Source organism: Fukomys damarensis, unplaced genomic scaffold, assembly GCF_012274545.1.
Source record: "Fukomys damarensis isolate Sample0158 unplaced genomic scaffold, DMR_v1.0_HiC HiC_scaffold_8, whole genome shotgun sequence".
NCBI lineage: Eukaryota > Metazoa > Chordata > Mammalia > Rodentia > Bathyergidae > Fukomys > Fukomys damarensis.
In genome coordinates this window covers 11,713,139-11,728,934 of record NW_022900920.1, presented here as the reverse complement: position 1 = coordinate 11,728,934, position 15,796 = coordinate 11,713,139, and the positions used below count along the sequence as shown (strand labels likewise).

Below are 15,796 nucleotides of genomic sequence, written 5' to 3'. Positions count from 1 at the left end.
AAGGCCTTTTTTTTTTTTTTTTTTTTTTTTTTTAATGGTTAAAATTTCTGTAGCTGAGTCTGGTTCCTGATGAGCATAAACAGCAAATTAGATGCACTTCGCTAATTGCATTTTTTCAAGTAATGGGATATTAATATAATTTCAAGTGAAAATGTGTAGGCAAGTGTACATTCCATTCCTAGAGAGGGCTTGGATTCTCTCTTCCCACTTTAAAGAACATCTTGATACCTTCAACAAAAATCCTTTAGATTTTCTAAAAATCCCTTAAGCCTTTAAAACCTAATACATTCAATCCTCAATTTTTCTATTAAAAAAAAAAAAACCCAGCAAACAAAAACACAAGGATAAGAACAATAACAGCCATAGGAGAGATGCAGGAAGCTCTGCACTGGCCTGGTCTCAGTTGTCCAAGGTTATTGTAACTCCAAGGATTATCACAGCAGTCATGTTGCAGTTTCAGTACTTGAATTTCTATTAATTATTTTATGTTATTTTACATAAAAATCAGATACATGCAAGGTCCTGAGTTCCATTCTGGGTACAGAGGGGGAAAAAAATAGGGACACATTCTCAGATGTGAAAAACTCACTTGGTAGAAGGTGCAGTGATGGCATTGTCTTCCAGTCAGTCTTCTGGGTACTCAGCATCTTCCTCCCTTAGATTGGAAAGGCCAGCCTTCTTTTAGGTTTCCAGATGCATTTTTAAAGCTTCTACATGAAAATCATTTCATTTTAAATGTAGTTGAAAATAACCAATTCAGCCACAATAGATGTTCAATATGTTGCTACCAAGTAATGAAATATTTAGCCGGTGAACTTTTGGAAATAGGGTTGATTTTCCTTTTTAAAAAATTTTGTAGTGAACCTCACATGATGCATGAATAAGGGAGACAAAGTTCTTGTGGGGAGGAACTGACCTTCATGTTCTTTTTGCAGTGGACCTGCTGGGGCTTCTGAAGTGGCGATCCAACACCAGCTTGCTGCAGCCCAACTTGAGACAGCTGATGAAGGTTGATGGGGGAGAAGTGGTGAAGGTAACATGGACCCTTGAGAGTTGCTCTGTCCTGTTCTTTCTTTTCTTTCCTTGTGGTTATTGATAGATGCAGGCCCTGACCCCAGAGGAAGTACAGGTTCCTAGTTATGCTGCCTTTAACAAATCATGACATATAACCCTAAATGAATAGAGTGCTGCTGGGCTGTGGTCTGGAGGGCTATCTGGGTCAGCTGTGGAGAGTGGGCTTGGACTCAATGTGGTCTTGGGTTCTGTTTCCTCATCTGATAGGTCCTTGCTGTAGCAGTCACTACAGCTAAGTAGTTTCTTTAAGCCTCACTTTTTCCCCAGTGAAAGAGGAGGATAACAATGAGTTGCCTTTGTCACAGCTTGCTGTGAATGTTGGAGGAGGTAGGAATCTTGTATCTGGCACATGGGAGATGTTCTGTGAGGGTCAGGATGTTCAGCTGTCTGATGATCATTGGCATGACCCTCCTCGTCATCATTAGCCTTGGCTTATGACTCCTTGAGGAGCCTCAATAAGTGATTTGGAGAGCTGTGTGTCTTGGTCATTTTCTTCCTGTGTGATTTTGAACTCATTTCGTAGCCACACACATCGGCTCTGTAGACGTGTTAGGCAGTATTACTCACTCAAGCACTTTCTGCTCAGCACCATTATGAGACTGGGTAGTGAGTCTAGGATGATCTGAGATCCCTTGGAATACGAAAGTTCTGTAATTCTGTATTCTATCATTTTTTGTGCTTCTAATGTTTCCTCCAGCATGGAGCTCTCTGTTTCTCTTGTGGACCACACAGTGTGCTTTATTGATTTTCCTTGCACATGAGGGGGTGTGCATTATCGTTTTCAGCCATGTGCCCTGGGGACACTAAGCTGGTCACTGACATGTAGTGTTTATGAGTGAGGTCTCTGCAGCCTGATCTGTTTGGTGCTGCCTCAGATCCTCAGTGTCCATGAGAAGTACTTACAAAAAGAGACTGCTTATCTCTGTAAAATTAATTACTTAAAATGGCCTTGATTAACCAGCAATGTACTTAACTTCAGTATGAATTAATTTAGTTGTACTGCTTTCCTAAATTCGTTGTATAACTGTTCAAACATACCCTCACTCACCTTGAATTTTAATCATCTTTTCAGTCCCAGTGTTCTGTGAATGACTTGGACAATGTTAATTGCATTTACACTTCTCAGGGTTCCTTAAATTTCCTAGTTCACATGGAAACTGGATGAGTAAGGGAACATACTTTAGAAGATACACAGCTAATGAAATTTTGCCCTCTTTTATTTTTAAGTCCCTGCGGCACATCAGGAATTTGTTGTATTTCTCTGGACTTGCTGCCTACATTTACTAGGATCTAGAATCATCTTGTCTATTCTCCATTCCCCGTATTGAATATGTTAATCACATCTTATTATTCATGCTTGGAAGTAGTTTTCCCAGCTCTGCCTTCTTGTGCACACTGGTACCATCCATGCCAGAAAAGGCAGAAAAACCTGCTTTTACCTGGTGTGGCTGACTTTATCCTTTCTCTTTGTTAGTGTATCCTACCTACACTGTGTGCCCAGAGAGAGGACCTCATTCTTTCAGTACACAGCTGCTAATGCACAGGCAGCACCTGAGGAATTCCCAGGTGCGGCAGAGTTCCTCTTACTTTTTTTAGGGACACTAAGATTGTGGTCTTAATTCTTTTTACTCAAGACCTCTCTTTTGTACAACTGGTAATAGAAAGGTAGTACTGGTTGATAAAATGAGGAAGCTATTTGCATATTTAGTAAAAGGAATGGTTTCCCACTAAGATGAAGAACGAAGGTAGAGATTTTCATCATGCAGTAGGTGTTCTCAGAGAGAGGGTGGTCTGTCCAAAGCAATACTTCTGTGGCTTTGTTTGGGGACTGCTAGCAGGTGCTTGTCTCTGACTATTACAGCTCTGAGGCTTCAGCTCTCTCCACTTCTCTTTCTGTGCTTCTGACCATGTCATTGTCTGAGTGATCCTGGTTGGGCCTACTTCTGGGACTTTACATAAACTATGATGAGCCGAGGCTTGGCATCTGGGGAGTCTGTTGGCAGGAACTGTGGGCTGTTAGCAGATGGCATCAAGTTTTGACCTTTACAAAGATTCATAATCTGAAAATGATAGAAAATGCTACAAAAGTAACAAGGTGGTATAGACCCAAATAATCACGGAGTTTATCAAGCCCTTCTTGTTCAAGCTAGAATGCCTTTTAGGATGGATTTATTCCCTGCCAGTTGCATGTGGCATTTCTCATATAAACTAAGGGGTGGGTTGCACAGTGGAATATGTGTGTCATAGTGAGTCAGCGTGTCTTGCTAGATTGGGAGGCTGTCCTCCCTCTCCAAGGAAAACTGTGAGGTTCCATAGCACATTGCACATATGGGAACATGGGCTAGGAACTGGTGTGGAAGCAGGTTTCTTTGTGGGTTTTTTTTTTTTTTTTTTTTTTTTTTTTTTTGGTTTAGTTGAGACTGACCTGGAGCTCACTATGTAGCCCAGGCTGGTCTTGAACTCACAGTGATCCTTCTGCCTCAGCCTCCCGAGTGCTGGGATTAAAGGCATGCGCCACTATGCCTGGCTAGGTTTCTTTGGTTTTATTCCCCAGTCCCAGGGCTGTGATACTTAGTGTGGTCTAGAAGGACCTTTGGTGTTAGGCATAGGCTGGGATATCCTGGAAGAATAATCTGAATTACACATCTTATTTAGTCCTCTTTTTGATGTTCTTGTAGGTGGCCCCCTCACCCATTCTCCCTTTTTCAAAATAATAGCTTCATCGAGATGCAATTCATATACTTCTCTACACAGTTCTGCAGTTTTACTTATGCAATCATCACTAATTACAGAAAACTTTCATCACCTGAAAATGAAACCTCATACTTATTGACTGTTACTCCCCATACTTCCTGCAAGGAGTAGTCTACTTTCTTTAGATTTGCTTATTGTGGTGATTTTGTCATGTATTATGGAGTCCTACAAAATGTAGTCTTTTTTCGTCTGGTTTCTTTTTTGCTTATGATGTCTTCAGGATTCATCCACATTGTAGCATGTGTAAGGTCTTCCTCATTCCTTCTTTGACTGAGCAGCACTCCATTAATGCATAGACCATTTATGTACGCATTCATCATTTGAAGGGTATTTGTATTGTTCCCCCTTTTTGTGAGTGTGGCTTTTTTTGTTTTTGTTTTTTGGCAATTAGGGATAATGCTGTGTTGAATATGTTTTCTTTTCTTTGGGTGTATACCTAGGAGTGCAGTTGTTGAGTCATATGGCAAATCTTTAACTTTCTGAGGAATTGTCAGACTCTTTTCCAGAATCGTTGCACTATTTTACATTTATTCCAGCAGTGAGTTTACAGGGGGCTCCAATTTTTCCATATCCTCTTCCAGACTTATTTTTATCCATCTAATTACAGCCATCACTGTGGATTCAGTTTGCATATTCTTAATGACTACAGGTGATATATGCATGCTTCTTTCCATTTTATGGCCAACATCTTATTTATGACGTTCTGCCTATTTTTGCATTCTTCCACTAACAGGGATCCCACCACTTCCAATATAACCTTTTGCAGTCCATCTTTCGCTTCCTTTTGGGGACTTGATAATACCTCCGAAGGTCAGGTTATTTTCCTTAATTTATGATACTTTGTCATTATTCTATGTTTATTTGGTAAGTTTTAGCAGACCACACAAATAATTTATCAATTCTTGAATGAATGAGTACCTCCTGGTACACCACTGTATATATCACTATGAGACTCACACTCCTCTTTCATTCTTGGTACTCTTTGTTGATGGAAGGTCTCATGTTATTCCCAGTAGGAGCCTGTTCCTGTCTGGCTTCTGCCTACTTACTGGCCAAAGTACTGCACTCAGCTGGTACAGACAAACCAGAGCCCATCTTCCTAACACTTTGTCACCAGCCTGGTAAAAACCAGCAGGAAGGTTGGGAGGGACCTCTTTGGGCACGCAGTAGGGCATCTCCTGGCTCTGGTCCCCCCAGCTCACTTGGCTCAGGGTGGCATATCTTTGTTCTGAATTCATTCATCTACAATTTTTGTCTCATGCACCAAATGGTTGGTGGGGAGAAGCCCAGATATTAGTAGCTTTGTAGGTAGCACAAGGGGAAGGTGGGTATACAGTGTCTTGCTGGAGATGCCGGTGTATGAACTTGCAAGATGAGGTGTGTGAACTTTGTCATCTGACTTCTTTCTGTCTATGCAGTTCCTTCAGGACACTTTGGATGCCCTCTTCAACATCATGATGGAGAACTCGGAGAGTGAGACTTTTGATACGCTGGTGTTTGACGCTCTGGTAAGGGACCCTTCCTTTTCATGAGCTCAGACAGTGAGGAGCTCTTTCATGCTGTGGCCTTTGAAGGGGGAGGGGCTCTATCACAGTCACCTTGAAAGCTGATCAGTTGTAAATTCAATCAAAGGGGAGGCTTTGGAGAAGTGGAAAGAAAGTGTCTTTTAACGTGAAACTATTGTTATGCAAATGTCATTTCTGAGGTAGGAAGATATAAAGGAGGGACCAACTTCTGACTGAAAATGTTAGGGTTCTTTTCTCACATATGCTGCAAAATAGATGAAGATTCTGAAATGGTTTTCATTATGTGGCTAATGAAAATATTGTTGATTAATTTGACAGGTCTTTATCATTGGGCTAATTGCTGATAGAAAATTTCAGCATTTTAATCCTGTTTTGGAAACTTACATTAAGAAACACTTTAGTGCGACATTGGCCTACACGTGAGTCCTTTTGTTGTTTTGAAACAAGTACTTCTTTCTCTTGAATGTCAAATATTTCGTCTTTTTTGTCAGTGACTATGATTGTACATTTCTCCCCTTAAAACTCTGAATTTAATGGTAAAATTTTTATTATTGTTTTCGTTTTATTATGCTTAAACGTCTTTCTGAAAGAGATATGTATAAGTTATTGTAACATTCTGGAATGAATTCCTGTTCCCCTTTATACTTTTTATTTATATTTGAAGTTTTTACTTTATATTTGATGAAACATACATGGATGCAGAGCACCTCTCATACTATGGCTTCCCAACCAGCATTTGTTGAATGAATAACTGGATGTGTTCTTGTTTTGAAATGATTGGTTATTTAGTGTGAGTAAAATTCACTTCAGGACTCTTTACTGTATCTTCTTGTTTTTGAAGGGTGTCTTCCCTCTTGCTTCCTAAGCTTCCACTATAACTAACTTGGATTTTTGCTGCCTGCTTGGTGGCCCTCCTGTTTCCTTGAATACCTACCCTAGAGGGCTGGGAATATACAGGGAATGTCTGAGTCTGGGCCAGAAAGGCAGCTTCCTTTGTGTCCAGCATGGTCCTGGCTACTTGGACCTAAGTACAACTCGGTCCCTTACAAGTTCTGTGATCTTGGGCAAGCTGCTTCACCCCTCTGATCTTCATCCAGCTCATCTGCAAAAAAACAAACCCAAAAGCAGAGCATGGTGGTAGGTTTGTTTGAGAATTTTAATGAGTTACTACTTGTAGAGTGCTTGGAATAATCTCTGAAGCTTAGAAAGCACTAAGCAATTGTTAGCTTCTTTTTATCATTAAGTATATTACAATGCATTGTTTGCTCTCTCATTTTGACATTTGTTCTAATCTTGTACTTACTGCGGTGAAAAATGAAAGTTTGTATCATTTCTTTAAGAATATCCCGCTTAGAATCATCACAGATAGTTCTGAATTGTGTCTATAAACTGAGTCACAGCTCCCATCTGTGCTTTGAACAGAGTTCAGTGCAAGCCTGTGTGCAGCTCTCCGCCAGAGGTTAATTTTTTGTCTCCTAGAAGCCAGTTGGTGATATAATTTGACCCTGTACTCTTCATTGCTTGTCTTTTCATTGCAGGGTGGTAGGTAGAGCCCCAAGGTGGGCAGAGAGCTGCAGAATGTCCTCAAGCATGTTGAGATGCCGGGGACATTTTTTATTTTTTTTTCTTTTCTTAGTGTTTTGCTAATAAATGTTTGTTTACTTTTTTTTTTTTGGTACTGGGGATCGAACTCAGGACCTTGTGCTTGCAAGGCAGGTGCCAGCACCACTGAGCTAAATCCCCAGCTGTTGTATAATTCTTTGTAGACCTGGGGGAGGGCAGGTCAAATGGTACTTTCTCACTATAGAGACTAAAACATAACTGTGTGGTGTTGGTAGAAGTGGCCTGGTGAATGTGGTATGATTGCTGTATGTGGCAGCTTTCAAAATACTCCGTGTTTGAAACATGGCCAATGAGCTCTTCTTGAATTAGTCTTGCTACTTTAATTTCAGAAATTGAGAGCACATGGCCTTCCTCTCCCTTGGTTGGCGTGAACCCTGCTGTGCTAGGCTGTTGGGCAGAACAGGTGCACTTACTCTCATTGGGGAAAAATGGATATGGGGGTATTTGGCAAGTTAGTGAGAGAGAAACAGTTTGCCATTTAATCTTTAAGCCGTGCTGAGACTGAGATATGAATCAATATTCTCGTGTTCAGTCTCTGTAGTCTGCTAAAAGGGCATTTTTTATTTTGGATATCCTTATTATGTTTTGATAAACTACTAACCTCAGGTGGTTCCTCAGCAATTGTTTTACCCCTAAAATATCAAGAAAACCAATTTTGACTCGTGCGTCTGACTAAGTAATGGAAGGCTCCTCTGCACTGATGATGTCCTTTTGGTATTCTCTGGGCTTGGTGAAATTCAGGTATTAAATATTGTCACACTGAGTTTCCTTCCCTAGAAGGCCTTGCCAGGTGCAGGCCTACGTCAGACTCTTGTCCGTGTTGTCTCTTTCCTTTATAAGTATTGCGATCTTCAGTCTTTCTTGCCAAAGCACTGCAAGAGAAGAAATGAGATTTTTGGCAATGGGCATTCCTCCTTGGTATTCCAACCCCATCACATCTCCCTACATGGGTAGGTCATGGAGGCTGGGGCACCATGGGCTGAGCAGCAATGTCCAAGTGAGAAGCAAGGGAGGTGACAGCTTTTAGGATTGTCCTTCAGAACAGCCAGTGTGACTGGGCTCCTTTCTGTCCACTAAGCTGATGCAGGCTCCTCACTGATGTATTCAAAGCTTTCTTTGATCTGCAACCACCACCCCCCCCATACCCCAGGGGCTTGAGTTTTTTTTGTGCAGTTATAAAATGGCCTGGCAGATTTATTTTCTGGTGCTGGGCCATTGTCTTCACAACCATTATTCGATTTTTTTGTTGTTGTTGTTGTTTTTTTGTTTTTTGAGATAGGGTCTCACTATGTAGTTAAGACTGACCTGAAACTCACTACGTAGCCCAGGCTGGTCTCGAACTCACAGTGATCCTGCTGCCTTAGCTTTCCGAGTGCTGAGATTACAGGTGTGCATCACCATGTCCGGCTCCCATTATTCAATTTTATTCCTCTCTTTGATTAATTTATTGGAAGAATTCCCAAAGTATGTTCTTTGGATTTTTTTATTTGAGGGGAGATATTAATAGGAGTGAAAAGAAAAGGTGTGAAGTTAGGGAAAATGAAATAGACTTTATGCTAAGACTTTAGATATTTGCCTATACTTTGAGGCCCACCAGAAAGAGGTGCAGGCTAAGCTATGCTTCCCAATGGTTGGGCCATGACTCCAGACCCCATAGCAGGAGGATCCCATAGGCTGATCCTCAGGACACACCCAGAACACACTGAGAAGCACTTATTCCTTAGAAGGTCAGGCTTTGTGTTGGAGTTCCCTAACCTGATGAGTGATAGAAGTGCTGAGCATCTGTTCCTCACCCAGAAAGCTTATCACTGTGCATTCTTAGTAAAATAGTTAATCTTAGATCACCCATATAACACTTATAGTTGCTCTCAAACTCAATCAGAAATGCTGTTAGTACCTGACCAGATTATATTTGTGAACATGATGCATATTTAAACGTCACAGTGACTTGTGGATTACATAAAAAGTTGGTGAAAGGAGGAATTTGGTTAATGTATATTCTCATGGGTCTATGTCTAACGTGGTGCATATGTGCTGCTAGATTTTGGAGAGCTGTGCTGTAGTCCCAAACTAGAACCAAAACTATATTGAAGTAAATTTAGTTGTTCTTTTATGAGTTAGAATACGTTGCATGAGAGTTACTCTTATAAAAAAGGATTATTATATTATGAGACAGTATCAGCAAGTCTAGAAAATTGAGCAAAATTAAAAAATTGCTTATTCCTGCTACTGCCTTCATGATGTATAGGTAACACATGCCCAATTTAAAAAATTGTTTTTAATTTTTATTTGTACATATATGCAGTATACAATGATTGCATTCATTATGGGGAGTTTGTACATAACATAGTACATCTTAATTTTTTTACTTCCCTTTCTTCCCTCTCCATCTTTTAGTCCCCTCTCCATTTGCAAAAGACCTGTCTCCTTGCTTCCTCTTGTCAGTCTTGTAGTTTGCTCTTTAATTTACTTACACTTTGGGTTTCTCCTATAAGAGAATATATAAGCTTTTGTGATATATAAACTGTTGTGTCTAATTTATTTTGCCCAACATTATGGTTGTATTGCAGAAATTAAAAGTTTTCTGTGTGCAATGCTTCAAATTGGAGATAACCAGTATGGATTTATTTGCTGTGCTCATGTGAACATCATCGACATTATTGTGACGTCAGCTTATTTTACAAATGGCACCATGGGATTTTGCTCATTTAAAATTTAGTAGCATTTTTCACATACTTTATGTATAGTAAAGCTCATTTCATGAGTTTAGGCAATTGTTTATATTCTTGTAACTCCTGCCCAAGATAAGATATAAAGCATTGGCCCTTCCAGAAAGACTGGTAAAAGCCCTGAGTCAGCTCCATCCACAGCTATTTTCTTACTTCCTTCCTTCCTCCCTTCCTCCCTCCCCACTCTCTTCCCTCCCTTCCTTTCCCTTTCTTTCTGTTTTGTTGGAGACAGGGTCTTGCTTTGTGGTTGTAGCTCAGGCTCATCTTGAACTCACTGTGGATGGTATATAACCCAGGTTGGCTTCAAACACATAGTGGTCCTCCTGCCTTAGCCTCCCCAGTGCTGGGATTACTGGTGCATGCCCAGCTCTTTCTAATTCTGATTGTCATAGTTTCTTTCATCTGCGCTTGAACTTTCAATCGATAGTGTAACACACTGTATGTCTAGTGTCTTTCCTTCAACTTTCTGCTTTTGAGATTCATGCAGGTTGCTTTGTGCCATCATTTTTTGATTTTACTCCTTTTTTATTTCTAATAATCTGTTATATGAATGTATCATAATTCGTTTATAATTCCTTTTTCTTTTGAGGTGTTTCTAGTTTTCATGCATTCTGAATAAAGCTGCTATGAATATTTTTCTCCAAGTGTTTTGTAGACATAGTTTTTATATCCCTTGGGTAAGTACTTAGGTCCAAAGGTACATGAATAGTTTATTTTGTAAGAAATTGCCAAGCAGTTCTCCAGAATGCTTGTATCATTTTGTATTTCTATCAGCCATCTATGAATATCCCAATCAATATTTAATGTAGTCTGAGTTTTAAATTTTTAGCCATTGTAGTGGTGAAAATTTTTATCTTTGTGAATTTGATTTGTTCTAACTCAATGACTAATGATATTAGTACCTATTTATTTTTTATTTGCCCCTTGTGAAATATTTGTTCAAGTGTCCTTTTCATTTCCTATTGCATAACTTATCTCTTTGTTATTGATTTGTAAAATATATAATATCAAACTTAAATTTTTTCTTCCTAATTTGTAATATATATGTATATATAGTTAAACATGAATTTTGAACCTTTTATTTTCATCAGTGCTTTGCTCATCTTTTTTCCTAATAGTATGATTTGATGAGCAGAAATGTGTAATTCTGTTGAAGCTAACTTGTTATCTTTAAAAATAGCTATCCATTTTAGGTAGCTTCACAGCTAAACAAATCTTTGCCTTACCAAAATCTCCTCAGTACACTATTGTCCATTGTCACAGCACTAGACTTATGTGTCTATTTAAATCAAATTAATTTTAAAATTTACTTTCTTGGTTACACTAGTTCCATTTCACATGTTCAGTTGCCACCTTTGGTGAGTGGCTGCCCCATTAGACAGTTCCTTTTCTGATGGCTTCCACCACTGCAGAAAGTTCTGCCGGATACCATGGTATATATAACATACTTTTAACTCAAGGTCTCAGGATGCAGGTAATGCATCTAATAAAGTTTAATACCCATTTATGATAAAACCACATAGAAAATTAGGAGTACACGGGAATGTCCCCAAAGTATTTGAAAAAAGTCACACTGCAGTTACAAGTGATTTTTTTTTTTTTTTTTTTTTTTTAAATGAGGCAAAGTCTGGCCTTGAACTCCTAGCAATCTTCCTGCCTTAAACACCAGCGTGCTGGGATTACAAGTGTGTTCCGCCATATCGGGCCAGTTATAGCTAATCTTAAATTTAATGCTAAACTTTGAAAGCTTTCACCTAAGTCCAGGAGTGAGGCAAAATTATCTATTCTTACAATATCTATTTACTATTGAAGAGCAGTGGTACAGTAAAGCAAGGAAACCACGGGTTTAAGAATAGGAGAAAAAGGAAGCAAAACTGTATTTTTACAGTGTGGTTATATATATATATAAAACCCCCACCAAAAAAGAAAAAAGAAAAAAGAAAAAGCTATGTTAGGTCAAAAACCAATGAACCAATCAAAGAAAAACAACTACTAGTCTTAGGAACATTGAGATTAAGAATTTAATAATTCATTAATGAAACCACATCAAAATATCCCATTGTATTCCATTAATATACAATTATCTGTCAAGAGAAATAAAAAAGGCAAGCTGTATATTGCATGTATTGCAAAACAGAACATACTAGGAAACAAATTAATGTTATGTTTGCAAAAGATTGGGTGATGAAATTTAAAATATAGCACAATTTTCTGTATTACCAAAAAATAAATCCAATACCAGGGAGCATATTTATTGATAAATGCATGAAATTTCTACAGTAAAAGTTATAAAACATTGCAGAGAGAAATTTAAAAATAGTCAAATGAAGATGTATGCCATGGATTATACCATGTTCATGGATTCAAAATAAAATAATTGTTTGACTGTCGATTTAAAAAAAATTTTTAATTGAGTTTATTGGTACATTTTAGGTATACAGTACAGTTACATTCATTATTGAGATCTTGTACCTTTACATGACAGGTCTTGGTTCTCATTTTTTCCCCTTGTCCCTGCCCTCCCTTCACCCCCTCCTCCCCTCCCCATTTACAAACACTTTTATTTCCATTTTTTCATTTTCTCATATTTTTCTTTCCCTTATTAACTTTCGCTACCCTTCCCACTTTCCCTATACCTTTAGCCCTTTTCTTCCTATTTCACATTGTCAATTTGCATGTCGATTTTTCATTTCACCATAAGTCCAAGCAAAATCTTAATGTGCTTTTGTGAAAAATAAGTTCTAGCTGACTGAAAAATTAATATGAAAATACAAGATGTCTAGAATATCCAGATAAGTTTTTAGAAGGTGAAACTGATTTCAGCACCTACTATGCAACTCAGGAATCAAGACAGGGTGGTATTGGCATAAAGATAGACAAAAATGGGCCAGGGATTTAGCTCAGTGGTTCCGCCACCTGCCCAGCAAGTGCAGGGACCCAAATTCGATCTCCATTACCAACAACAACAACCACAACAACAGCAAAAAGAGAAAACTGTCAGTGGAGCTGAATATAGAATACAGAACAATACAGAATAGAATTACAGTTGACCTGATGCTGTGTAACTATTGTTTTCTTTCAACGGCAGAGCAACATAACTGGCATTTTTTCTGTATTAGTAATGATAGTTTCCCTCTCCAGCTCCTACATTTGTATTTATAGCAATGCAATATTCTGCTATAGGAATGTATGGTAATTTATTTAAGCAGTCTTCAAATAATTGACATGTTCATTGTTTATATACATGTTTATTACTACACGAGTGTTCAGTAAACCTCATTTAGTAGTACATTTGTAATTGCTTCTGTAGAACAGGTTAAAAGTAGAATTGCTCATGTTACCATCTTGCAAGATGGTGGTGAAAAGGCTGAGAAGCCAGACAACCAAGAGAAGAAACCTGATGCCAAGAAGGCTGGTGCCACTGGCATGGTAAAAAAAAAAAAAAAAAAAAAAAAAAAAAAAAAAAAAAAAAAAAACCAGAAAGGGCAGCCCCACGGCAGGCAGCTGAAACCCTGTCCTGGTTAGAAATTGGTAGAACTCGACATGTCCTGCTCTGTATTCCAGAAAGGCTTTGTATGAGAGGAAGTATTCAGGTGCTAAATCTAAGATTGGGAAGAGAAAAGAGAAGGTTCTTAGTACTCTCACAAAACCAGTTGGTGGCGACAAGAATGGTGATACCCAGTTGGTTAAGCTTCACAAAATGCCCAGGTAACCATCTTACTGAACATGTACAGAAAAACTTGAACCTTGGGGAAAAAAAAAAACCTTTCAGCCAGCGTGTGAAACTAGCCTCACTCCTGGGACCATCTTGATCCTCCTCACTGCGTGCTAAAGAGGCTAGAGAGTGGTTTTCTTGCAGGAGCTGCCCACTGGCTTGCTACTTGTGATTGGGCCCACTTACCCTTAATTGTGTTCCTCTGCATAGAATGCACCAGAAATTTGTCATTGCCACTTTCACAGAAATTGATACCAGTAATTAAAAAAATCCCCAAATACCTCACTGATCTTTACTTCAAGAAGAGGAAGCTGCAGAAGCCCAGACACCAGGAGGGTGAAATCTACACAGACAGAGACATTACAGATTTCACAGCAGCAGGTTGATCAGAAAGTGGTGGGCGTGCAGATTTTACCAAAAATCAAAAGCTATTCCTCAGTTCCAGGACTGCATGCGATCCGTTTCTGCTCTAACCAATGGAATTTATCCTCACAAATTAGTGTTCTAGATTTCTCACTGAGTCTAATTATGTACCTGAACTTAAAAAAAAAAAAAAAAAAAAAAAGTGGAATTGCTCATGTCAGAGAATTTGAGTATTTTAAATTGTAATAGATGTTACCAACAGATGTTCTAATACACGTTGCCGGTTTACACTTTAAAAAATATTGTCCCTATTTATCTCATCAGCAGTGGTGTGACTTTTCCATGTCATGAGTGTACTAGGCAAAAATTTTACTTCTTGTTATTTCATTAAAAATTTTTTGTGTGTATGGTCATTTCCAGCTGTGGACTCATGCTAGGCAAGGAGGGGCTCTGCAGCTGAGCCACACGTCCTTAGTCCTGTCTTGTTATTTTGATTTCTGTATATTTATGTATTAGTAGTTGACTATTTAGAAAAATACATCTCTCAACTTTTGTTTGTTTCACTGCTCTCAAGCTTTGAGTATATTTGTTATCATTTGAGCTTTCTGATTACTTAGAACAAAATAGAGAAATTTTAATGCCTTCTTCATTGTCTACCAAAAAAAATTTACAAAGGCTGTCTGTGAACTTAAATCATAGTCAAGTTTCCTTAATTCATTTACATTAATGCTCTATAATAATATCTTTAATAGGATGTAAAATTTCAGGATAATTCTGATCAATTTTTTTTTTCTGGTCCCGGGGATTGAACTGAGGACCTTGTGCTTGTGAGGCACTTTTAGCACCCCTGAGCTAAATCCCCTACCCCTCTGATTAATTTTTATATGTTATAAATTGTATAAAATTCTTTGTTGTGGATAAAGCTTTTAATATTTTCATGTGAAGGATTTACTTTATCAGTTCTCAAATAATACACAGTATAACAAAAGCATAGTAGACAGGTGTAGTCTTCATTTTTTTTAAAAAGCTGTTTAGAAGAGAATTCTATTTAAAAATGTAAAAAAAAATTGAAGTCTTTTCATGTATTCATTCATATTATTTCCGCATATTGTTTTTACTTTTTAAATAAGAACTCTTAGAAAATCCATCCAAATTTAAGAATGTTTCATGTTTGAAAATTGACCTCTAAAACTTGTTATAAAAATTCTAGTTTTAGATGACTGTGGTGATTTCCAATAACACTGTTTTGTGTCATACTTTTTTTAAAAAAATTGTGGTTAAATACTCATAACATAAAATTTGCTTATCCATTGTAAAGGGTACAATTTACTGGCATTTAGCACATTTATAATGTTCAATTACAGTAACATTTCCTAGTTCTGGAACACTTTGAGAATATCTTTTTAGCAAAAAGTTTTATTGGTCTAATGGGCTGTAATGAAAATCGTCTTGGTTTTGTTTAACCTTGAGAATGCTAGTTTACCTATCAAATCCTTGGCTTTCCAATCTGCAAAAATAAAATGGGCTAATACTACCTGATTGTGTTCTTATGTATATTAAATCAGATAATACATTTACATGCTTAGAACAACACCCACAAGTTAGAAGGTGCTTCTTAAATGTTCAGACCTTTTGCCTGAGTGATATTTTATCAGTCACTTTATCTAACTTGAAAATTTTTCATGAATATGCATATACTTAGAAGTGGAAACCAAAATAAAATGAACCCTCTTGTGAATTTCTCTATCATGTTGCCTTTTTTCTGAACTTATTATTAACGTGTCTTTCCATTGTGACTAGGAAGCTGACAAAAGTACTGAGGAACTATGTGGACAGTGCCGAGAAGCTGGGAATAAATGAGCAGCTGTATAAAGCCATGAAAGCTTTAGAGTACATCTTCAAGTTCATCGTGCGCTCACGGATACTGTTCAATCAGTATGTATCCCAAGAGATGGAGACCATCCCGCATGTTTTCCCCTTCTTTCATCTTTTCCTCTTCTTTCTTCTCATTT

At 38.0% G+C, this 15,796-nt stretch overlaps 1 protein-coding gene and 1 pseudogene across 1 annotated transcript in view; both read left to right on the top strand.

The window, feature by feature from the left end:
• Nucleotides 1-15,796, top strand: part of Dock1 (dedicator of cytokinesis 1) — a 523,445-nt gene that overhangs the window by 106,248 nt on the left and 401,401 nt on the right. Inside the window, exons 21-24 of the mRNA XM_033761232.1 lie at nucleotides 936-1,033; nucleotides 5,247-5,336; nucleotides 5,673-5,773; nucleotides 15,585-15,719. Of these exons, the coding sequence (XP_033617123.1) occupies nucleotides 936-1,033; nucleotides 5,247-5,336; nucleotides 5,673-5,773; nucleotides 15,585-15,719 (424 nt within the window). The remainder of the gene's footprint in view (nucleotides 1-935; nucleotides 1,034-5,246; nucleotides 5,337-5,672; nucleotides 5,774-15,584; nucleotides 15,720-15,796) is intronic.
• LOC104860225 lies at nucleotides 13,219-13,929 on the top strand (annotated as a pseudogene).